At 34.5% G+C, this 27,252-nt stretch overlaps 1 protein-coding gene across 4 annotated transcripts in view; it reads right to left on the reverse strand.

Moving 5' to 3' along the window:
- CCDC91 (coiled-coil domain containing 91) overlaps positions 1-27,252 on the reverse strand; it is a 153,804-nt gene that overhangs the window by 49,972 nt on the left and 76,580 nt on the right. For all 4 annotated transcript variants that reach the window (XM_075051692.1, XM_075051689.1, XM_075051691.1 and 1 more), the window contains 3 exons: positions 15,112-15,219; positions 432-524; positions 182-250 (listed from right to left, as the gene is read on the reverse strand). In XM_075051692.1, coding sequence (XP_074907793.1) covers positions 182-250; positions 432-524; positions 15,112-15,219 — 270 coding nt within the window. The remainder of the gene's footprint in view (positions 1-181; positions 251-431; positions 525-15,111; positions 15,220-27,252) is intronic.

Here is a 27,252-nt window from a genome sequence, read left to right on the forward strand (position 1 = left end):
TGTATTAAGGCATAGGATATAGCAGATATGTTCATGATTTACAGAACTAGCTTCTTTTAAACACAGATGATAACAGAGTTTGACAAATTTAATTATGAAATAAGAATGAGTTGCCGAACTTGGCATTTGTAATGACACACATGGAATCCACATCGCATGTCTATTACTTAACAAGACATACCTTTGCAGCAGCTGCCACAGCCTCCTTACTTCTTTGTCTTTCTTCATCCAAACATTTGTCAAGCACTTCCTGTAAACATTATGAAAAATTAAAACTGCAATATACAATAGAGGAGTGGCTAAAAGTCATTTCAAACAGTCAAAGTGCTTGAGAAAGCTTCCTCTTCCTGTCAATAATTGTAAGAGGATCATTCCCAATGAACTCCGTGGTGCAGATCAGACCCCTTTTTTTTGGTAAATAAAAGCAATACCTTGTGTTTTTGTGACTGCTGCATCAAAGCCTCTTCTATCTTTCCGGATAGCACTTCCTTCTCCTCTTCCAAAATGTCCAGAAGTCGCTGATGCTATTGGGAGAAAACATTCCTATTATTGTAACCACAGTCTGCTAGTAAAACAGACAAAAAGAACTCATCCAAGACACTTAGGTTTGTCAGTTGCTTACAAAATGACTTAAAATGTAAATTCAGTTAAATTACATATACAGCAGCCCTTTAATTGATTTCATGTCATGAAAAAATAATTACAATAATAAGAAATGTTTAGCTTCCTGATTATCTAATACTTCTGCTCAGTCTGAAGAGTATTAGGAAAGAAGTTGGAAAAAAAAAATCACTATATAAAAGCAACACTTATAAATTTTATAAAGATGGCCCAAGCAACACCACACTTTAAATATTTGATTTAAACAGCTGCAGAATTTAACTTATGCTCATACTACCTCTCAGTTACACTTATAGAGGGCAAAAGGCAAATCTATTTTTTTTTCAACCATTTGAGATTTCCTGGCTTTCAAAGTTCAGGGTATGAGAGCAAAAGAGAATGCTCCTTTCTTCTAATCTTCTTGTAACTTGAAACATTTTTTCAGGGAGAAAATGAACACTGAAGTGACCAGGTAGTCTATATGTAAATGTATAATCTATCACTGTTCTTAATCACAACCCATTTTTCTGCTTTTCACTAAACAAGCAAACCATTTGAAAGATGTTGGTTTTGTCTGTAAGAGCAAAGGTGTTTTCCAAAACTAAAATTACTGGAAATTATTTATGTTGGATATTTGTTGTGAGATAATTGCTAGCAAGTCAGTACACTTTTTTACATGATATTTAAGAGATGATATATTATAACCTTAAAGCACTGTATCAATACATAATAATGTTTTAGAAGATCACCAAAATGAAAGTGTAACAGTAGAGTTTTATATTAATAAAAGTGTATATAACGAACATAACATTTTTACACAAACACTTATGCAGGCAAATACCCCTCTCACCAGCATTTCTAAGAAACAGTCATTTCTGTTTCATGAATTTTATTATGTTTTAATTAGAAGTGTCTCTAATGGCAGCTAGAAATACATTACCAAACTGCAATACTATGTTCTGAAAAATATTTTTTCATTTGAAGAATAGAATAGAAAACTTCTAGACTGCTTTATAAAATAAAACACCTATCTGCCCTTCCAGGATAAACATGTAAAGAGGCATTTCCTTGTGAATTTACTTAAAATAGGTCTGAATGGAGCAGACATATTCTAATGGAAAACACCTGTGGAAGGAGTGGTGAAATTCACATCATGGTTATACTTAATGATGTGTAAGTAACTTGTCTTGTGGACTCAGTATTTTCAGACATTAGCTTTAACTATCAGGGCTCTTATAGAAAGTATTTTTTCCTAGTAACTCAAAGGTGAAACAATAAATGGATTTTATTATTTAAATGATCTCCATGACTCTTCACTTGACTGACTGCACAAACTACAAATCTGTTACTTCACTTTCATTTGAAAGAATGACAGAACAGAAGACAAACATATACAAATATTTTGTCAAACATACACCCCAATTCAAAGTTTACTCGTTGTCAATTAAAAGACTGAAACTTTATTTGCTTCAGTCAAGAATCAGCAAGAGACTTTCTAAGGAGAGCTCATTAGAGAAAATCACCTCTATCTTTAAAACACCCACAACAGAATGGTAGTCAACTTGTTCAGCAAGATTAGAATTTCTAGTGTAAGACTTCCAAGCAGTTAATTCCAGTTTGAGACTGACCATCAGATTCCTACATTAGATATGAAGACCATGTATGCATATTTCAAGTCACCGTAATGGGCCAGCTACCAGATGTATTTTACAACATTCTCCATGGGACTACAATTTTCAGTCTTTAAACTTCTGGACAGTTTTAAAAATTTTATTTTACATATATGTATAAGAAGACATTCAAGCCCGTGCTGAAAGTCCTGAAACAATGGAGATATTTGCATTAATACAATATAGAACATGTATACAAGGCCAATGGAGACAACTAATTTCTATTCTCCTTACAGACAAAATAATTTCATGACTATGGCCTTCCACATGACCCTAACCTCACTACATAGCAGTTTACTTTTCATAAACCTGTGGTAGATCTACTATCCTGAAAAATACAGGTATTGGGACCAAAACTTTTTTATCATACAGAAACCTGAGAAGTTCTAATCTTTAATACATCTCTGAAGGGAAAATGTATCTCCTTCACTGCAAAGAAGAGTGCACAACTAAATCCAGAGATAAACTCTTTGTACAAACAAGAAAATGTTACTCCAGTTGGTTGTTACAGTAATAAGGAGTTTAACATCACCTGGACATATCAGTTCCATGGAGATACAGCACACGAAACAAATGGAAATAAAGACAGCAGTATAAGATAAATCAATTTGCTTCTTCTGGAAGCAGGAAGGGAAATCTTTAAAATACAACATACCATTTTTGCTTGCCACTAACTATAAAAAAGGTCGCCTAATAAGTAACCAATTACCAATAAAAAGAAAGCTGCGGTAACTGCCATTTGCAGTATGATTACTTTAATTCAGCTTAGAATCGCCTATTTTCTTGGTAGATTAGAAAATCTATATGGTATTACATTTTGAGTTTTATGGAATTGACAGAAATTCAGCAAGAACTGTATTAAGAATTGTACCTGTGTATAAAAACACACTAGTTTCTATTTTTCAAGATACTAGAGGTAACTATTTGCAAGCACATTTAGAATGCTTTCAAAATAAAAGCTAATTACTTCTGGCATATTTCAATGCAACTTCTTCTACATTATATAGCATCCCCATTTCTCACGGAAACGTTAAATTTATAATTTCAAGATTGTAAGCCTCTTGTGAATAGCTTGGCGTGTCCTTTCCTATTATAATGTAAATGTTTATTCATGTGGAATAATCCTTCCATAAATGGTTACCTTCATATCTGAACTTCTAAAAGTTCATATATGAAATTCTAAAAGTTCTAAAAATTCATATATCATCACAAACGTTGCAACTGCTGTGCATACAACCCAGTAAAGCAAATTATCTTGTACTAGTCCTAGAAGAACTGTTTATTTGGCTTCAGAATTTATATTTGGCCAAATAGGTTTCTTTTTCAGAGCGAAATGTACCTTAAGCAATTAAATTACATAAATTATATGAAAAGAAATAAGTAACTGGAAGTAGACAAAGCAGAATAAAGTATTACATGAAATGCTTCTCCCTGAAATGAGTCTTGAGTCCAGAAAGCCCATATTGCATAGTTAGCATAGACACAATAAAAAGGATGAAAGCTTCCATTCTGCATGTAAATAATAAGCAATTTATTTACTTACCAAGAACTTTAATTACTTATGTAGAAATTTTCCCAAGGTACTGTGCTCCATAGTAGTATTAGACTTCATATGGAGCCACAGAATCTCCTCGAAAGCTGTGCTTATTCAAATGATGTAATCCAAGCTCAATGGTATTATTAATCCATTTTATAGAAAAGAATGCACCACCTTGCCATCTGAATTCCTTTTTACAGAAGCACTAGATCTTTCAAAGGCATACGCGGGTATCTAGGTTATGCATAACACTTGAGTAGAAAATGTGGGAAGTTATGTATAGTAAAGGTTTTTGTGCATTCCCTCTTCTGACAGCAATCAAGGAAATTTTAGCTATTTCTGTATAAGGACAGCTTTCTGACAGACTGTAAAAAAAAAGCAGTAATGCAAAAGAAATGATTAATGAATGTATGAATAGAATTCCAAGTTGTTAGTTTAAATGTCTCTGCACAGCAAGCTATTGTAACCCCTCTGGAACTAGTATTTAAATTAGGGCAGGTAGCTTTGTACTTCAGATTAAAAATAATCCATACACCTTCTAAGTAGAAGTTATTATATAGAAGCATTAGGTACATTAATTTTCTGGACGCATGCAGAATGACTTTGGACTCTGGTACTAAATGGCCACAATGAACTTCATTTAAAGTCAGTGCTTCCTCAGTTGGTCTTTCAGATGAAGTTATCAAAGGGAGTTGAAGGTTAACAACATATAAAAGGTGACAGTTTCACTTCAGCACTTACACATTTGAGAGCTTTCAGTTGCTCTTGTATTTTTAGCTAACAGGAGATAGCAGGATGTTTTAGGTTCATTTACTTGGCCTGTAGATTTTTGTTCAACTATAGTAAAGGTCTCTTACCAATACAGATCATTGCTGAATTAAAGATCATAAACACTGAGATAAATGCCAACGCTAAGCAAACTTAACTCATAAACCCCTCCCCTTCTCAACAGGAATAAAAGCTATAGAAAGGATGCAAGTTGAATGAATCTCATTCAGCATTCCCAGTTTCCAGAGGTAAGAATTATGAACATGTTCCTCTCTCTGTTAGACAGTATTAAAGGAAAAAAGGAAGAGCGTTGAAACTTAAGGCACCACTCTGAGCTATCTATACACTGAATTTGCTTTCCCAAGCATTGTAGAGGCCACTTTCTCAGGCTTATCTGGACGTCAAAGTTGGAGGTCTCCTGGTAATTGTACCTGTCAAGAGGATATTGCCTGTGCTTCAACATGAAAACCTAATAAAAGCTTTCAAGAAAGAGTGATCAGCCTCCTGTAAGCAGGCTAATTAGTTCATCAGACCTAACAGTCTTATAATAAATAATTAAGTCTATTCCAGTTTTACTGTGAAAGTTATGATGAGACCTACTTATGGAGCCTTATGTTTGGAAAAAAGCACCTAACCTGTGTAGACTGTAAGACAGTGTCCACAGAGTTTTTAAATGGAGGTTGAAGTGAAGGTTTCCTTTATTAATCAACAATCCAAGAACCAGAAAACAGGTAAGAAAATTCTAAACATGATGGGGCTTTGAATCCAATTTTCCAGCTGTTATTAAACAAATATACCTTACTGACTCTCTGGACTAAAGTGCAAAAATGGAAATGGATGAAAAGTCATGGCTACAGATAATCTTGGAAAAAACCCCCTAAAACTCCTGAACTGGAAATGTGGTGCATGAATTAGTATGAGGCCAAAATAAATCTCAGTGAAAACTCCACTTCAGTGCAACAGGAAAGTTTTCAGCCAGTGTAAGTTTGCTAGAGTGCACATTCACATTGTGCATGTTATGTATAAAGCACAGTAGACAGTAGAACACTATGCAGAGATACTCAGCCAGATCCCAAAACTTTTAGCCTAGGTACAACAACTAGTATAGCTCTTTAATGCATCACTTTGCCTGAACTAACTTCCATAGCCCAGCACCCTTACCTAGCTATCTTTCTGACAAAGCTATAATTTGCTTCCTTTTATTCCTTAGACAGGGAGTATAGGGTTAAGAGTGCAAATTTCTGCTGTGTAAAAATTCTGAAGAACAAATTGTAGTAGGACATGATGGCCCAAATAGACACAAGAAAATGTTTTCCAACAAAAGAAAAAACCCAATCTTTTTAGAAAAGTGGTATTCCAAAGTGGAGAGAAATCCTAATATTTCTACCCTACTCTCTGGAAAGTAGCAAGAGAGGGTCAAGAAGAGTCTTCTGAAAATCAACTTAAAACAAAAGGCATTCAAAAATATTCAAAAAAAGGTTATAATGTTTTCCTCCCTGCAAGAAGTTCTCTAGGCAATGGTTCCAAATGAAAAACGTTTGATGTAGATTCAAATATAAATACAGAGGTCCTGTGGTTTTTCTTGATTCCTGTAAAAAAGAAATCAAAAAATCTTTCTTTTTTTCCTGGAATGTGAGTCACAGAAGACATTGTAAACAGATTTAATCACAATAGCAACTAGTCAGTCTTTTTTGTTATTTTTATATATTAAATTTATTTCTGAGGAATCATGACATTTTTCTTTCAGGTAAGCATCTTTTGTAGGATTATATAGTATATATTATAGTTATTCATTGAGTCAATGAAATAATGCAGAATATGAGATATTTTACAGCTAAAACACTGTATTAAAGCTATTAATAACTAATTATCATTTCAGAGAATCATAGAATCATTTAGGTCGGAAAAGACCTTCAAGGTCATCGAGTCCAACCATCAACGATGCCCACTAAACCATGTCCTGAAATGCCTTGTCTACTCACTTTTTGAATACCTCGAGGGATGGTGACTCAACCACTTCCCTGGGCAGCCTGTTCCAATACCTGACAACCCTTTCAAGTAAAGAAATTTTTCCTAATATCCAACCTAAACCTCCCCTGCCGCAACTTGAGGCCATTTCCTCTCATCCTATCTCCAGCCACCTGACAGAAGAGACCAGCACCCACCTCACTACAACCTCCTTTCAAGTAGTTGTAGAGAGCGATAATGTCTCCCCTCAGCCTCCTTTTCTCCAGACTAAAACACAGGTATCATAAAACTATCTCTCATCTCCAGTACATTTTTTTTGTACTCTCATTACATGTGGACGTAAAACAATCCCTGTCCCTCAAGACTGGGGAAAAAAATACCTTCAAAACATTCAGCATGTGTTTCAGTACTTCATTCATCAGCAGGACTGATAATCCACTGGATTGGGCTTTTTAAGAATTCACCAATTCAAATTTGTTCACCTATTTTAACAAGAAGTCTTCTTAACCCACAAAATTCAACTCTTATTTCTATCTCTCATGCAGGAATCTAACAGTAGGAAGAAAAAACACAGGTCATGGGAAACATTATCTCTATGTGAGAAGGAGATGACGTAACAAAAGTACACAGTTATAGCATCATGATTTTGTAATATTATCAAAATATGCCCATTTCTACATCCTATTCAAAATATTATCCTGAGGAAAAAGGCAACCTTATTAAAACAATAATCATCGTTTTCTGCTCCTGTAGAAAGGGTAGCTATATTTAACAGCATATTCTTTTATACTGCACCTTTTCTTCACCACTGCTAAACTATGTCTAAGTCAAATGACAAGATCTGGTAATCATAACTGGTTTCCTACACTGTCCTCACTATCTGTGGCATCTGAGTGTTTGGCAGCGCAAGGTGGAAAATCTGTCTGAAGAATTCCAACATCTGTTACATATTTCCACTTCCTCAAATTATAACTTATTACTGCATGGTTGAACTGTATCTTTTTGCCAGTTCGAGGTCCAAGTGGCTAACAAAGCAGCAAAACTTTTCTAAGAGAAAGCTCAGGAATCAGCAAAACTTTATTAAATCAGAAAAGTTAAAACAATGAAAATATAAAGAAAAATTATAATAGTGGTAATAAAATAACTAAGGTTATACTCGTAGTCAGGGTTCCACTCAGCAATATACAAACAGTATGTAAACTGTATAATTTGAGGCACATCAGAGGCTGAGGTTAAGCTTAAAACATTTTGCTGCATATGTGCTTCATTGTTTTTATAAATAAAGTAAGAACCTATACAAAGTCATCTAATAATGAAAATACTTTTCTCAGAAAACGTACAAAGTAATACAGACTATTAAAAAATCCACCAACTTCGAGGTCCTAAGGATACAGAGATAGGGAACTTCAGTAAAAATACGAAGGGAAAAAAAGTATTAATTAGCCCTTCTGTTTTTGTGATCTAATTCATTTCACAGCCTGTATTAGTTCTCACAGAATTGCTCCACCTATCAGGAAAAATAAAAGGAAATGAACTCCTAAAATATGAGCAATATAAACAGCAAAATGTTCAGTAATGGAAGATAAGAAAAGGGAAGAAAAAAATAATTTTTGAACAATAGCAGACAGAAAAATAATTGAGGAGAAAAATCATACTATATTATTTAGTTGTTCAGTTGACAAGAGTTGATGATATAAATTCATAATGAGCAATGAAGCTTTTAAGGAAACTTGTTGTATAAGAATAAGGCAGAAAGAGAAAAAACAACAAACTGATACTAAAGAGCTACTTTCAAGTGGAACTTGACAAATCCAAGGAAGCAAAGGCAATTTCCAAATAAGATTTTTGGTTGAGGCTCTGAAAGTATTCTGGCTTAATTAGCAGTGCAAAGGGACTGCAAAACCATCCTCTAACTAGCTTGCAATAGTGGGCAGATTTAAATGAAGCTAGAAGACTCTGGTAAGGATTTACATTTTTTTCAAAAAACAGATATGCCTTTTTGAATCTTAGCAATGTAACTTTTACTTTGGGAGGTAAATACTAAGCAATACTGAATACAAAGTCAACACATACAAAAACCAAAACACAGAGTGAGGATAAATCAAACGTTTTCAGGATTTAAGGAAAACAAACAAACAAACAAACAAATCCTTCCCAGAACAGGAAAAGCTGATTCTTGATCTTTTCACTCTAATTCTCTCTATATACACAGAAATCAAGGGGGTATTATGAATTTAGGAATGACTCAAACTGACAACAGGATTCTAATAAATACTTTCTTTCCCCCTTTGCATAATCAGAAACTACCAGAAAATAAAGAAGTTCTGAGGAAGTCTAACTTTGCTCTTGGCAGAAGAGCGGCAGGCCTGAAAAGATGCATCTAGATGAACTGTGTTTAAGGATGAGAGGTTAGGCGCAAAGTGAATGAGATGAAAATGTAATAGGAATGACTGCTAGGAAGTGCTTCATTTTGGAGGCAATGAATAAACAATTATTCCCACATCTTACAAAGTGCAAGATTTCTGAGAACTGAGAGGAAATGCCCAAAGAAGGGGACATGACAAATACTCTCAAGAATTTCCAAAGCTATCATAGTTGGAATTAATGAACCAGTCTTCAGTTTTTCAGTCTGTAAGTCTTCAAGATTATTCAAGTACCTACTACTCTCACTGCAAAAATTGGCTAATGTCTCCTAAAAATGCAAATATCCAATATTCTCTAAGAATCTAGTTTGCATATGCTCCCTTCAAGATCAGGCATTAAATAGATTTCACAAGTACTACCATTAGATGGGAAAAACACTGAACCTCCTTTGTTTACAGGAGGGGAAAAAAATAAAGAATAAAAATTTGTAAAATAACATGCTGTACATTTTGAGTAGATATAAAAAACAAAATTTGAAATAATAGAAAATTATACTTCCTGACTTTGGAACTAAGTGGCTGAATGAAATAACAATTTTCTCGCTATACAAGACAAGTACTTTTTACATTCGACATTTTAGGAATTGCCGGGGCACTTACTGGTTCTCTCCACAGAAGGCTACACAAAACACATCAAAATGCATCAACCAAATACTGGAGAAGGTATCTATCACATTCCAGCAGCTCATTAGTATTGTCACACCAGTCTTCTGCTTGTACACAAGCTGTTCTTGGAAGCATCATACAACTTAAAAAACCCCTGAGTTCTAGCAAATGGAACTTCTATTCTGACTGACCTTTCAGCAAATTGTTTTCGAATTGAAGCTAAACCAGTACTTCTCTGAGTGTGCCTCAAAAAAGGGCACAAGATTTCATGCACCATCCAACAGATTTCGAATTACTATTTATCATACAAATGACAGGCGACATCATGATCTAGTAGAGTAGAAAAAGAATTAAGGACATGGGCCTAAGTCTACTTATCTTAAATGTTGTTGCATCTACAAATGCGAGATTTTTTTCATAGTTTCACATCAAATCATCATGAAAAATATCAACATGCAAAAGTGCAAAGGAAGCATTTCACTGAGTTCTTTCCTTTCTGTATGACACTTCCAGTACTGTTCTGTCTCAGCAATTCCACTAGCAGCTCCGTTGGCTTCTCAGACTATGGAAAAAATTTCAGCATAATATACTCTATACAAAGGAAAACTGCAGGCTGCACATCCTTAAGGGTTTACTGGACAGAAGAAAAGTAGTCCAGCCCAGGAAAGGAATATGCAGGCAACTGAACTACAGAATTAAAGACTTTTATTCCTTGTCTGTCTTTATTCTTCTTTTATATGAATCAAAATGGAAAATATGCAGACTAACATAATTAAGGACCACAGTAAAATATATCCTCCTCAGCTACATCCAAGCATGAAACACTACACAGAATGTCCAGCTGTATCTCTTTGATTGATACTGTTTCCTCAGGAAGACATAAAGAGGAATATTGTCAAGGTATAATTTAGAGTTGGAAATGTGTGATCTGAGCCTCACTTCACATATACTTTAATCCCTCCCCATCCGAGAATGCCTGTTTCACACTGTTTAGAAGACAGTAAGGAAGGAGACGATCAAGGTAAGGGAAGTGCAAGATAAATAAATAGAGGGAAAATGATTTCTCATAAATGAGAAGTGATTTGCTGCAGGTATTTAAGATTTTGTTTTACCTTAATATACATATCATTGGCTGTTTGAAAAGAATATAAAAATCAACCTCAATACAGTCTACGTTTTTAACACTATCTACTTTGAACCAGCGAGAGAGATTTCTGATACATCATCATTTCTAAGGCTTCCAGTGAAAACAGGTCATTCTTTTTACATTATCATGCTCATGGTCTAGCAACCTTAATGAGAAAATTCCTTAGAATAACCTAGTCCTTCACAGCAAATAGTTTTAAATAATAGATGCTTACTTAGTCCATCTTTTTATGGTGCCTTTTATGGTCTGTGCTTTTTAAAGTTACTCAGTCTCTATGTCTTCTCTCTGTTCAGAAGAAAAGCCTACCTGGATGTTTGAACAGACTACTCCTATTCAAACACTGGAAAACAAGGAAAACTGAAAGACACTCTATTCCACATACTGAAGTATGGAACGGTAGAATATTGCCAGTGATACCTGCCCCTGCTAGCTGCATCCAGCATCCAGCCCAGGCAATTGCTGCTGTTCCCCACTAAAAATCAAAGTGTGCATAGCCTGTAGACCTTTTCCATGCCTCATTTGTCATAAAAGAGTGCTAGCACTTACTAAAGAAGGCAGAACTATGATCTAAATTTGTCAGTAATCTCTCAGAGAGAGAAATTTTACTGCCAGATGTCTCATTTGTTTTGGGGTTTTGTTTGAGATTTTGGTTTTGTTTTTAATATTCATACTTTACAAGATAGGCATTGTTCTACCCCATGTGGCATCTCACTTCTAGCACTGACCAATACCTGAGTATACTGAAGCACTTTTATTAACTTGCTGTTATATGTGCCTTCATTTTCTGAGTATTAAAAATTTCTATTCAAAAGTTCGTTGATCATGTTTTTCAGTATGCATTTTCATACAGAACATGAGTTAAACCACAAGATCAAAGTTGGTGTTCATTTTCAGGAGGCAACATCAAATATGTTTGTGTCTCAGAAAAAGATTAGGATGAAATCTGTGATTTTCCAACTTGTAATAAAATTATATGTGTTTTCCAATGACATTTTCTCTGATATCCTCAAATGCTAGAAATGTACAACTGACATGCATTGCTCTCCTAAATACTCAATATATGATGTGACTGATTTCTGGCATAGAGAAGAGTTCTTATTGTCCTGTTCATTGATGAAGGACACCATGACCCTGGTGCCCCTGAATATACCATGAAAATTCCTGGTTTGCTTTTTGAAATGTTGATATGAGAGTGTATTTCCTTAAACAAAACCAGTAGCCCTAGAGATTGGTCCCCAGGAAGTGTCCATTAGAGTGATCATCAATTTCTTTGAGGCAACTGGTCCTTTCAACACATTCCAGGAAAGGGGGAAGGGGACCCATAAGCTCCAGACCTAAGGGACATTTGAAATCGGATATTCAAGACAAGTGACATTAATGGACTAAGAAAAGGGTAGATGTAGAATTATCTGGCATCTGCAGGCAGTAACTGAATAGTAACTGATACTGCCAGCTCATCTCTCAAGTGTTTGTTTCAAAAGCAATGAATAGCGACAACAATTAATGCAGAGCGACACTTCCCTGAGAGGCAGTTCAGTATAGTATGTCAGAGCATACTGAACTTCAAGCAGATGAAACTAAACTAGAAAATAGACCAGAGCTTTCTTACTTTAGGATCAGTGGGGAAGGAATCTGTCAGAAGGGCCAGAATAGAAAAATGGCTCAGAATTTTACTTTGGAGAAGTTTCTGCAATTTTAGCAATGTCCTAAACCGCAGACCTATGGAGTTAAATCTAGTAAAATAGTACAGTGAAAAGATAGCTGACAGAGCTGAAACAAAATACAGAACTGAAGACAACTTGTGCTGATGGTTCCCTCCTGTAGATGATGGTGATGTTACCTATAGCTAGCCAGTATGCTGCAAAACCTCTCATGTAACAATCAAAGATGAACTGCTGAAATTTGTCCAGAAGGAAACTGAGGTAGAACCATAGAACTAGGCTTTTCACATCTTCCCCTATCCTAGAAGATACAGCCTTGTACACTGACCTTATCAGCAGTATGGTACCTCTCTGAACAGACTTTTAACATGCATCTCCATCACAGGCACAACACCCTGATAAGATACAACTTTAAAATCAGAAACTTGAATAAATTCTAACAATAGGTTAAGGACAAGCAGAGAAAAACAGCCTTTCCTAGTTCTCCAAGAGACACTTTTGGGAGGGAGGAGTATGGGAATTTAGGGGGAAAATGGGATTAGGAGAAAGCATGAGAAAGGAGTTATTACATGAGATAATCGTGATTTTGTGCAACTGGAAATAAAACAGCAGAAAATTTAGAAGGAATGGCAAATGAGGACAAAAAATTATGTGGGTTGACAAGTTTTACGTGGGCTTAAAAGTCTGAAGGCAAAATACGGCTCGTAAGGCAAGAATATTAGAAGGAAAAAAAAAGAAGCTATGTTTGCGTACAGAACATACTTGCATTGTGTGATTACTGCTATGCCAAAAAAAATTCTTTACAAAGACAGAGATACTCATAACTCTCCATGTAAAGGTGGATATGCATGTACAATCCCATAACATAGAATATTAATCAACTTGGTGTATAATCATTAGTAATCATTTCAACAATCTTAACTGTTAGCACACAACAAAATAATTTGAACAAAAACAGATGTTAAAACGAACACCAAAGCATATATTTAAGAATAGATGTATACAGAAAGAATAAAAACACACTACACACTTATCAGATCTCTTCCAACAAAGATTTATGAGTGAATAAAATTTGCCAGTATAAATCCCATTTTATTGAACCTGGTAGTTCTACCATAAGCACTCTACTTGTCTTCAAAATCCCAGTTTTATATTACAATTAAAGGTGATAAACCTTGGTCGAGTTGAATGAGAAATGACTTGGAAGTTTGTAAACCAAATGTAAACCTGTTCTGGGATCCAAAGCGGGTGTTAAATTGCATTAAATGTAGACATGATGTGAACTGGGCACTGTGTTATGTCGTAAGTACTCTCCTGTCCTACAACCAAGAATAGGTCCCTTATGTTGTTGGGTTCTCCCCAGGTAAACCTGAACGTCTTGAACATGTTTTCACGTTTCTGTCCCCACCTTCTGGATTGCAATGCAAATGTAACAGATCTCGGAAGCAATATTTTTGCTCAATCTCTAAGTACACCCACAAAAACCCTTCCTATAATGCTTCCAGATTTCATGAGATTCACCCCTTTTCAACATCCAGAAAATGATATAAAGTTAGCAAACAATACGTTCATTTCAGATACACAAAACATTTTCTTAAAATTAATTTTTACTTTTTCATTTGCTTTTTAGGCAGAGCTTTATGGTAAGCATTAAATAACTGTAGTTCTGTGCAATAAACTCCTCATTTGTGATGGAATCGATTTCTCCAAGCTATTACATCTTTCCTTCATACTGTTTATACAGATGCTTATACATTTAATATGTTTGCACTAAGTGTTAATTGATATCGTCAGAACAGTGAAATGGTCATAAAACACTGCTGGAAATGGTGGAATACTTGAAGTGGACTTCTAATGTATTTAGGTCTAATATACCCCAAGAAAATTAAATAAACAATCATCTTTTGTATTTTTAGTAGAATTGTTGCTAATAGTACTTAAAAGGTAAGTGTTGATACTGTTAATTACAATGTCAACAACTTCAGGATGCTATTAGCGAATTAACTTTTTTTTTTTAACTTATATACTAATGTTCATTATTATTTTGATTCAAGAGCTGTACTTAAGTCAAACCAAGATATTTTCAATAACAAACCAGGTTTACGCTGTTCAGATATTCATCAGTAATTGATGTGATTCCAGATAGTTGCTATGCAGTGTGCTTTTACTCACGTCATGTTAAATGAACCAATATAGGCCTATTTATGTATATATATTTCTGAATATTATGTAACTCCTCATAGCTAGTTTTTGTATTTTTTATGTAAGAGTTCTACAAAATAAAAATAGGTTTGGACAACAGATGTTTGTGTCTACTGTCTAAGAAGTATAAAAAAATTTGGACCAAAAATTTGTGCAAATCCCATACAATCAAATCCTGCATTTAACTACATAAATTAAAAATAATTGCATGTTTTCTCCAAGACTACAAAAAATGGCAGCTGTTAAAGGAGTAAGTATTAAGTTGCTCTGAGACTTCTTCTCAGTGCTATACTCCTCTTGAATCTGTTCTAGGCAGATTTAAATGTTATAAAACACCTTTGGTCCCAACAGATGAAGAGTTATTATTTATTTTGCATTTTTAAATACTTGTGTTTACTGTTATGCTGAGGACACAACGTGAAAGATTTATTATTTTCTTCAGTGATCATATATGTCAATATTTTTTCAAACAGAAAAGAGTTGAAACTAAAAGAAAATCATGAAGATTTTTGTATGTGCACATCCGTACCTGAGTATTAAGAAGTTCTTCACATTTGTGAGAATGTTTTTCAATTGCTAGTATATACTGTTTTTCAATAGCTGCTTCTTGCTGTTGAACTGTAGATTGTAGCAGTGCCTGCAAAAAGAAAGCACAGAATATTCAACAAAGATAACTGGTATGTTGCAGATCTACTAATACTTTTGTATAACCAGAATGTGGAATGCTGTTACAAATTTGGAATGTGCAACTATTAAAGTACCTTTCTATGTAACACTACCTTGTTTTCAGTTAGGAGTAAAATTTTTTGGATCTCAGATTTCTTATGCAGCCTGCTTAAAAGACAGCAGCACACAGAAGATAGAGAGGGAGAGTATTTCTGTCAAATATACTCAGTTTAGTGGGACCACACAAGAAGAGAAGCATATGAAAGCTGCTTAAGAGAAGAAAAAAACCCCAAAAAAACAAAAAACCCCAGACATATTTCCCTGGCTGACAAAACTCCACATCCTCTCGGCACGGTGTAAGATCCCATGGGCCAAGCATGATCTTCACAACCACAAGTCAAGTAAAAGCAGATGGAAATTTTGAGTAATTTAAAACATTAAAGAACGCCCCCCCAGGAAGTTCACACTCAAATGTGAAGCAGTGGAAGTCAAAGTGTGGAAAGTCAAAGTACCAAGACAGTAACAAAAAGATGGTAAAATTAGGAACTTTCTGTGTGTGAGCACATGCACATGCACAAGTATGTATTCACGTGCACTTGACTGAACTCTGCAAAATTTCCAGTATCCGAATGCAAAAAGAGAAATAAAAAAAAAATTTTAAGCTATGTGAAAAACCAAATTACCATTGAGGAATTACACTCTTTAAACAATGATGGTATTTTAACGCAGGATTTACTTAACTCATGCTATGCAAGTCTTTTTCCCTAATATTATAAAATATTTATGTCACTTTCCAGATATTCATTGGGCTATTTATACACAATGTAGCAAACTATTTTTAACTAGTAATCAATATACTGAAGTAGTTGAAATTACTGAGTAAGTTAAAACAGACATAAGTTTTATAGAAAGCAGACCTTTGGCCCAAATGCAGACAAAGAAAAAACCCCCATCTTTCAAAGAATCTTTATTTTAGAGTTATATTTACTTCATGGAACATAACACACACATTAAACACAATTTTGAATACTTAAAAAAACCAAAAAATGTATTAAAAAAAAGTCTTTTGACAATTTTTGAACTACCTTTCCAAATTTTCCACTAATTAGACTCTTATGCCAAAATCAGTGTTCTTCAGCAATGCTATAGTATTGCAGTAGTTTTCAGCACAGGTTCAGAGATTTAAAAGGCAAAAAGTGGTGTTTAACATAAACTTTAATCAAAGTGTAAGAATACATTTACTAGTGTTTGCAGGGGATTTAGCTAGCCATAAGTTTACTTTTAAAAAAGCCAATTTCTTTCCAACTAAATTTAGTTCTTATTAATATAAATTCAGGCAATCACAAAAACTTAACTCTCAAAATATAACTTCTGTATGTGAAGCTTTATATGCTAAATCCCACTGTGCATAAACTAGAGTTGCCACATATCACTAGCAAAAATTAAGTCTGTACTTTGGGGTATGGGTTTTTTTTTGCCTAAACTATTGTGGCAAGAATTGTTTCATATAACTGGGACAAAATTAAAAAAAAAATTTGAATTCTCATCTTACGGAAAATAGTAACAGAATGATCACTAAGTTGCAATGCTGTTTCTCAGATAGCTTCTTGCTAACGCCAAAGGTTGAGTCACTTTACGCACCTTGCTATGCAAACTAAACTGGCGACTGCTAAATTCCTATTAAATGGTATAAAGAACTTTCAGTTTACAAGGAAATAATTATTATTCATTGGATGGCACGTAAAGGTCATTAAATTTTTTTCATTTATTTTATTATTATTATTTTCTTTAGAAAATATATAAAATTCCACACTCAGAAACAAAAGCCTTCCTTTTCTATCATACAAACTACTAATATAGTTTAAATAGTACCACAGAATTGATCCTGTATTTGACTATTCCATTAGTTGGCCAAGTAAGGAGACACAGAGAAAAATCCCCCTATGTGGCACAGTACTTCAGAGATAGCTTCCATGTTGTGCCAGAATAAAAATCTCCAGACAAAAATCTTTATTTTCTATGGAGAGATTCAGCAGATCAGCCAGTCAAACAGGCCTTTAAAACACAGAATAAATTATTTATGCCAAAGCACAAATCTTTTCAAGTCATTTAAAAGAAGAAGATGAGGTGTGTCACATAATATCCTGAAAGAGCTATAACTCCTTATGAAAATAGGATTTCCCTTTTCAAAAGTAATCTGAAGATTCTCAGAACTTTATGGTTCTAAGATATGCTTACAATCAAAACACAATGCTGAGCTCAAATTTGTTTTAAAGTGTAGAATGTTTTTATACTCATGAGAAAATTTTTATAGTCAGGACTGATCATAATTGCCAGTACTGTCAGATAAGGCACTTCTATAAAACAGAAAGTCTACTCTTCTGAGGTATGAACAGAGAAGTGTCATAGAGAACTGGCATGACTAGACAAATGTAACTTGCCCATTAAGTCTTTCATTATTCTTCATTTATCACTGAAATCATGTCCCATATTTAATAAATTATCAGAAATAAGACAATTTGAAAGATAAAATAAAAGCCAAACTTGACAATTTCCTTTAATTCTAATCCAACATGCAGTTGTTGCCTAGGACACTACTATGTTCATTGCATATATCCTACATCTGCCTGGCTTCGGCTGACTATAAAACCTAAATATGAACATAAAGGTGTCATAAAACAATGTCTTTCCAAGATTGTAAAAAAGACAAAAAAAAGAAAAAAGAAAACATGGAGTTAAAAAACGAGATCATTTTCTTCTTTGTCAGATCACAGCCACCTTTTAAGGTTTCTTGATGGGGTACATACAGCAGAGATGCATGATATCCATCCAAAAATTTTGCAAATTTCAAGATAATGAACAACTTTAATTACTAATTAAAAAACTGATTTAATAATTATCTAATTTACTAAACTAAAACATACATCTAGCTACTTGATGATAGGCATCTCTAACTCTTATAGTTACATGCTTCCTTCAGTACGATGACACAAAGTCTTTTGACTAATTGCTATTCTGGGCAACTACTTATCACTGCTGAAACACCACTTTCTTCCTTAATTAATTACACAATTATTCTGGTAGGCTTATGTTCCATAAATCTGTGGCCACTGACCTAATATCAAGCTAGCATTCTTGAAGCAGTCTCCTTTTAATAGCTTGCTGAATCATTTCAAGTAAGGTTACAGCAGGTTGTAGCCTACGGCATCTGTTGTGTGAAGTCAAAGGGTAGGATTTCAATATGGGTGCTCCTGGTAATCCATTTCTCTTTCTATATATTGTGCAATGAACTTCCTTGACACAGGGTGGCAAGGGTCATCCTGTACCAACAGCCAGTTTCAGGACTGTGACGGCAAGAGGCCTCAGTCTTGATGTGGATCTGTTTCTACACTCCTGTCACATTTCTTGCCTCAGTCCACACTTGTTATAAAGAAAGTGGTGGGTTCAGATTTTCAGGATTTCTTTACATTTACCAACTAGTCCTCACTGCTTCTTGGCTCCCCCCCCCCCCCCTTCCTTCCTCAGCACAACACAATTCACAGCCCTAACTACATCTGCCTTTAACCAAAAGTGAGGTTGCTTTTTAGGGCTTTGCTAGAGCCAAATAAACAGTCATCTTTTTCAGGCAGTTACTAGATCTTCTTTCCCCATTTGTAATTTCCTTGGCTTTCAAAAAATCTGCCTCCCAACCCCTTATGTAAGTTGTTGTATCAGGGAACAGTTTAAAGGACTGTGGTACCTTAGATAAACAACTACTTAAAGCGGCTTGCTTAAAATTCAAATACAAAGCCATGCATGAATATAAGAATGAACTGCAGCCACTCTAGTGGCTGTATAACCATAGTTATGATCATAAGTACAACATCATGTGAACTGATGCCTTTCCACTAATCAAAGACAGAATTTGCAAGGCTTATGTAAAAAATAATCAATGTATATTTAGGTATAATAAGAATAATACTATCCTTCCTCTGACTCCTGAAGAGAAAACGAAAAATATCACCACAGCCCCAAGTAATCAGACAAACATATATACATGGCCTTTTAACAATTCCTTCTTCCCTGTATCTCACATTACACTTTTACCATTACTAAACAGGGCAAAAAAACCCATTAACTGGGAAAGCCAAGAATTAATGTCTATGCTGACATTGTTTTCCTAAGTTTGGTTCAGTTATAATTAATTTTTAACTTGGCATAATCTTCTTAGATAATCAAAGATAAAATTTGTTCAAGTTTTAAGCCTCAGACTTTAATCTATAGCTGTTTTGGCTTGTAGATCAGACAAAAAGAATAGTAGGAAGTAGCACTGAGAAAGTTATTAGGGGAAGAAAAGGGTGCCCAATTAACACATCTATATTTAATTCCTCTAAAACCAGAATTGCTTCTGAAAATTACACTGACTTAAGGTATCCAGAGGGTTTTATTTGGTAAAAAAAAAAACTGGGACAAGAATAAAACACCACCTATTTTAACCATTAATCTAGCTTAGTATTCTCAGTTTCAGTACAGGAACTTAAGATGACTCAAAGAAGTGACAAGAAACTATCAGAGTCAGATATGGAATAGCAAACCTTTAGGTCCCTCTCCAAAATCTATCAGGTATCAGATGGATTACAGTCTGATGTACAGTTGTATTCTCTTCCTTTCAAAAACAAGTGAAAGGAATCATTATAAGCTCCTCTCATCAGGATGAAAACCAGTGGAATTTAACCAAAAAGGAAAATTAGAAGTCTGCAACTCTGCCTCAGTCTTGATTTTCCTTTCCCAGAGAATAGGGCAATGGCTCTTGAACCACTACAGATGAAGCCAAATTTTCTAAGTTGTAAAATTTCAAAGATTCGTTGATTATAGTTCTAATTCTGTATCTCTGGATTCTTGTCAGCAAAGAAGCCTTTATGGTGCAAGGAGTAACAAAATAATAGCAGAATTGCAGAATGTTCTAGAATCTTGTAGATCCTCGGAGGGTGGAGGAGGGCAGAACATGTTCTGGTGCCTGTAAATTATATGGTTTAGTTGTATGATAAGGTAGTTTAAATGCTAGAATTCATGTGGGAGAAGTTCTGTCTTCTACTTGCTATTTTGCCACTTGGAAATAATTCATATTCCCAATGTACATTATACTCCAACCTGTCTTGTTTTCTGTTCATTGTTTTCTGGACATAGATATATATGAACAACTTTGGGGAGGTTTTTAAAGAACAAATTCACATTGTTAACAGGAAAGCTAAGGAGTAATATGCATGCTCACATTTAACAGTAACTATATACACAGTATGGCTGCTCCAAATGAACGCCCCAAATAACAGGACTTGTAGGATGACAATGACAGCAAAGCAAGTCTTCTTATGCAGCTTAAACTATCAGAAATGTTCCAAACCATACAAGAAATCCTGCTTCTTCCCTCCTTCCTCATCTCTCTCTTAACCAACAAAAGCGATCAGAGAAATGATCCTACCTTTCCTTCACTAACCAAAAATGTCTGGTGACTTCTGACAGAACAAAGGGAATGCAACCTTTTAAGAACAAGTTCTCCTAAGAGTCTTCATATCCATTTTAGTTTTATACATGATGGGTTATAAAAAAAAAATTAAAAAATTCAAAGAAACCATTGTTTCCTCAGACCATTATCAGAACTTTCACACATTTCAATGACAGTACAGAACATTTTTAAATTAGTTTGCAGAAAGATTAAAAGTGAATCCATCTTAATTTTATAAGCTGGAATTTTACCAAAACAAAATAAAACTTAACTAAGTAAATCAGTCCAAACCGCTTGAGCTCAGATAAAGAGCTAACCTTAGCTTTAAGTTTCATACATTAGAATAATTTTGGAAGACCCTGAGTTGAAAGTAGATCCAAACTTCATAATAAGAACTTCATCCGTAATCACTTTGGGGCGTCCTTAAGGGAATACACATCTTAATTACTCTATTATATGCTTTAGCAATGGTCAGAGAATTAAGCAGTCCTGGAATGTAACTGACAGCACACTGCACGTACAGTGTGAGCACTAGAGAACTGCATCACTGCATACAGACTAGAGACTGAAAAAATATACTGTACCCAATCTGAGAAGAAAAGTTTAAAGATCAGAAAATACAAATGATCACAAAATTTTAATCCTGTATTTCTACAGGTTGTGTTATTTATAGAGTACTAGATGCTTTCTAAAATTTGTCCTCATCCTTGGAAAGGCAGAAGTGCAATGATTATGGTGTTGCCAAAACCATAACACAGACATTGCAGCTCATTTTTAATACAAACCTATTTGCCCAGCCCTAGTGCATACTGTCTTCATTCTACTGGCAATAGATACCACAGCTGCTTGCCCAGAACAGGATTTATTGTATGGCCAAAAGCTAGAATTTATGAGAATCCTTCTTGAATTATATAGCCAAAATATAGACTGTTACCCCCAAATTCATCCCAAATTCCCTAACAGTAACAAATTGCCAAATCTCTCTCAATTCCCTCTTTTTATAGGAGGAAAAAACTAGTCAGAAAAAAAAAAAAAAAGAGGAAAAACAGAACAGAGTTTATTATCCCCTCTCATCTCTTCTGAAAAACAGTATAAAATCAATTCCAATCCGTGCAAAAACCAGACTTCTCAGATGGGTAACGTTGTTTTATAATGTTAAACCAACTCACATGAAACATCAGTATGAAACATGGATCATGATGTACAGGATGCTGCATTATATTCTATAATGTACTTAAAAGCACTGCATCAAAACCCTTCGTCAATCCAAAAGAATATCCTCTCTGGATTCTCTCCCCTGCTCCCCCTACCATTAACTTGCTTAAGTAACTAAATACAAGACAGTACATCAAACACCTTCTTTAATTCAAAATTTGCTGAGTTGGGATGGCCAGAACAAGTTACCATACTACTTCAGAGATATGAACTATATTAAATACCAACATTAATTTCCGCAATAGTACATAAGATTTCTATGCTTCATAGCATGAGATGATGATTCATCTAATTCATCATCCTGTCTCCACCATTAATTAATTTCTACTACTTTAAGGGCAAAATACAATTAATCAATTGTTGAATGATAAAAACGAGCAGAGGACACAATAAAAATTCTTTCCTGATCCCTGGAGAAGATACATTAACTCAATAAAACGTAGTATTTGACTGGTTGTGTTATAACTCAGTTATTAGCTAGTACACATACTACATAAATAAAACTATTTTAAAGATTTTTGAAAAATGTAGTTTTCAACAGAATCCAACTTGTCCACTTCATCCCAAGATACTGCATATTTTCATGATCAGGCTATTTGCAGGTGAGCCTCCCTTTAAGTGAAAATGAAACATGTCCATTTAGGTGCTATGGAATCAAGCGGGGTTTTGTACAAGTAAATATTAATCATAATGAAAGCAATTAAACTCCTGCTTAGGTCAGAGTCAACTTGCAATTTACAATTAAGTAGGTTCTAAGTGAAATAAAACAAAATATTGAGTTAAATTTCCCGAATTGTTTCCACTCATAGTCAGAGGGTGCTACCAAAGCTTTAAACAGAGCTCATGCTGTGAAATTTTACATATCAAGTCAAAAAGTATTTCCTGTGGAAAATTCTTCTCACGAGTTATTCTTTACAAAAGGTCAACACATTTTGATGTGCATTAGGGTATGAAGAAGCTTCATGGTTTCACTAACCACTGTCCTGTTTACAATGTGAACTGAATTTTAGTCAGGTGTTTCAAAGATATAACATAAAAGACATTTGAATTAAATACAAGAATAGGGTAACGTGTTTTTTGTAAAGTGGTGTAACAATTTTGGTTTCATTTTCAACTGCTTTTGGTATACCAGTAATGATCAACAGCTTACAGTTTGAATACTATACTCAGTTTATCTAGATATCTCAGTTTTACTAGCACGTGAGTTTAAGTGATTTGTTTTCCACAAAACACTGCTCGCTATCAAGATGCTTTAATAAATAATAAAATACTTTTGATAGCCAGATCTTTGGAACATTGAGACTTGATTGTACCTTGCTTTTATGAGAATTCCATAGAAAGATTTTTATAGTAACATCACCATTGTATATGAGTACTCCTATACTGTAAAAATGACAAGGAATCGCTCCTTTTCTAGCCATCAGCTCTTCATGACAAAAAACGATAATGTATTATCTTCAAGGCCCACCTTGAATTCTAATGCAACGCACACATAGACAAGTATAGAAGTTGGAGGTGAAATACAAGCCCTTGCAACAACTTTTGAATTTACCCTTTTATTCATGTGTCAGGTCTTTCTGAGCCAGTATGTCATCTTGGAAACTTAATAAACTAAGCTGGTGTTTTAAAGAGCTGAGAACTGGCCGCATTTCAAGAGTTTTCCCTCCTCACTAGGGATAAACTATGTCTAAAAAAAGATATCGTGATTCTAGATTAACTTCTTTTGTAATGAAATCTTTTAAATTTTCCTTTGTTTATTAGAGGGTAACCTTTCAGTTCAGAGGGCTATTATTGACACAAATATTTTTGAAAGACAATCTCATGGCCCCCACATATCCTGTACTTTGCAAACCTGTCTGTTCTTACATTCTGGAAAGCTGAAAAAACCCAACCACCTAAAACTGAAAACTGATAGACAAAACTCTCACTGTAGGAAGTGCTGGAAGACTTTGCATCCTGAAGTTAATTTCCATAAAAGGAAGCCTCTGATTCATGCAAGCTGTCTTTTAGAAGACTAATAATTGCATAAAATAATCTAAGTAAATAAATACCATCAAATAAATACACCTGCCTGTAACCTCATATTCTTTAAAGCTTACATAAGAAGATATTTTATATGGTGAGAAATATAAACAAACCAGATTAAAAATCTTAACTTGTCTATTTACAGAACTATGACAATTTCAGAACAAAAGCTTGATTAAACAAGCAGAGGAAAAATCCTTATGTTTCTTGTGGTAAATATCTTAAAATGTGACATGATCGCACAAGCATCATTTCCAAGACCTACATTTACTTTTCTTTACTGTAGTTAATTACCAGGGATAAAAGTTTAAAAAAATAATGACATGAAAGACAGAAATTAAACAAAATTAGGTAAACATGAGAAGGGGAAACTTGGCCTACACACAACACCAAGTTCATTTTTAATTTGTTTTCCCATGTTTTTTTAATACAAAATTCGTGACTGTGTTGTAGAAGGTTTATTTGTTAAAAAGAAGATAAGAATGCAAGATGCTTAACAACGGCCAAGGTTTTTGAGGGTTTGTGCTACAAAGTGTCTAATGGTCTCTGTTAATGGATTTCCCAGCACATTTGGCAAGCTACTATTCCAAAGACAACTGCAATAATTCTAAGGGCTTTGGTATATTCAGGTCCTTGAAATCAGATCATTCAGCATTTGACTTCTTGTGCAAGCTCCATTTTCGACACTGTTGCCATATTAAAAAGGACTAGTCACAACAAGGGTAGGAATTGAGAGGGTTTGGTCTTAAACTTGAGTGCCTGGTCTGCCTAGGGATAAAGTACTAATGGAATATCAACATGGAGATATATTGTCCCTTTTACAACAAATAATTCCCCAAAATACAGGAGAGTGATTATCAGAAAGTGTAACCCATTCTCAAGCATAGAAAGATACAGCAACAACAGAAATTCTGCTGCAGTAAGTCTGCAAAGAGTAATAATTAGCTCTAAATGTAAGAAAAATCTGAGCTTTTAGTTACTAACTTGGCAACCTTGTAGACAGAAGTGAAAAAATGGCAACTCTCTTTTCCTTTGTATGCCAAAATAAAGGCACTTTCACAAACCTACCAGTAGGAAGGCTTATCTATGCGAGAATACAGAAAAGACAAGTAGTCAACTCTTCCATTGTTGTTCAACACAAAGCTTCAATACCTAATTTAGAGGATTGTAGGCTTGAGGGATTCTGGGGCTAATGATGAATGGCTTATATTTTTACATAGCTATCCTTAAACAACCAATGTTGGGCATTACATTCAGTCATGCTACAACTCTGCTTGGAGTGGCATTACAAAATTATAATTGGCTGGTATCAGAGAGGATTAGTCATAATTCCAACAGTCATGACTACAACAGAACTTAATTTGGGCCATGAGCAAGCACTTGATTGGAATAATCTGCATCAGTTCGTTTTATTAGAGCCCAAGAAATGCAAAATAGGACTCTGTTCATCATAACAAAGATTTTCCTTCCTATGCCTTTTAAACAATTCAGTAGACTTGTTTAGGTGAATTTCCATACTCAAGGTAATTTGGGGATTAATTAGGTAGTACTTAGAAAATCTACTGGAAATGGAAATCACTTCTGTATATAAACGATATGTATTACTGTAACTCAGTCTTAAATCCTAAAGAAGACATATTTCAGCACAAAATTAAGCATGTCTAATCATAATTGAATTAAGAGAGTCAATGATTCCACAATTCTGCAGTTCATTAAAAGGACTGATCAGATTTACTTTACAATCTCAAAGAAATGCTATATGTAGGTCACCTTATTTGGTTATCTGACTACTGACAACATGTCTGATAAATGTAACAAATTCATAATGATATGAGTGTTAAAAAGTCCCCCAAATGTAAAATACTACTCTTATAATTACAAAACCGCATTTGACTCATTTACTTAAGAAAAAAATATATTCTTAACCCTGTTTCATATTGAAATATTAACTATGAATTAACATTTTAAAAGAATCCATGACATTATTTTCTCAAACAAAACTACAGAACAGTTTTGGCCTTCAGTGAATTCTCTGATGATTCACTGTTTTTGGTTTTTTGGGGATGGTTTTTTTTTTTGTTTGTTTGCTTTTAAGTACATGGTATTTAAGCTACAAAAAGGTATTTAAGCTACAAACACACAACCAAAAAAAGCTTGATTTTTTTTTTAAGGCTAACAAACTTTTTCGATTTTTCCTGCTACCCTGAAGAATAACTCGCTGCCTGTTTGCAAACAAGGTTGGTTGCAGTATTTTAGTCGGAGGCTGGCATATCTGATGTTATTTCTCCTCAGAGTACTGTGATCTCATGGACCACAATATGGCAACTAACCACATGAGGCAACAAGAAGACTTGTATGCAGTATATTCATTCCATGGTTCCTCAGTATTAAAGAATGTCTTTATATAACTTGAATATAAAGTCTATGAGAAATAATATGCTAAATCCAAATACTGCTTAGAATCACAGTATTCAATTAAATCCCTAATCTTTTGTGCCAAATCATAGAAACCGATAAACATAAATCTTCTTTTCCAGATGGCATATCAAATCGTCCCAGCTGCTGTTGACTGGTAAAATAGTTTGCAAAAATCAATATGGCACATGAGTATATTCCTTTACCCAACCATACATGAAGAAATTACTCCTCAAAAGGGACAATATCATTCATACAAAACTCTTCTTTAGGTCACACAAAGGCATTAAAATGGTGAAAAATTGTATCTAGAAAACATACAGAACTTTCATTCAATACTATAAAATTGTTGCACTTCACATTTTTTTTATATTTTCAGAAATAAAAACTTGGAAACATAAGTACAGCAATTACTAATAGCTCACTGGGTTTTTCAAAAAACAAGTCTGTCCTGGTTTCAGCTGGGATAGAGTTAATTGTCTTCCTAGTAGCTAGTATAGTGCTATGTTTTTAAGTTAGGTATGAGAAGAATGTTGATTAAGCTGATGTTTTCAGTTGTTGCTAAATAATGTTTAGACTAAAGTCAAGGATTTTTCAGCTTCTCATGCCCAGCCAGCAAGAAGGCTGGAAGGGCACAAGAAGTTGGGAGGGGACACAGCCAGGGCAGCTGACCCAAACTGGCCAAAGGGGTATTCCACACCATGTGACATCATGCCCAGGATATAAACTGGGGGGGAGTTGAGCAGGGGGGGCAGATCGCTGCTCAGGAACTAACTGGGCATCGGGCGGTGAGTGGTGAGCAATTGCACTGTGCCTCATTTGTACATTCCAATATTTTTATTATTACTGTTGTCATTTTATTAGTGT

This window comes from Buteo buteo, chromosome 19, assembly GCF_964188355.1.
Source record: "Buteo buteo chromosome 19, bButBut1.hap1.1, whole genome shotgun sequence".
Lineage (NCBI taxonomy): Eukaryota > Metazoa > Chordata > Aves > Accipitriformes > Accipitridae > Buteo > Buteo buteo.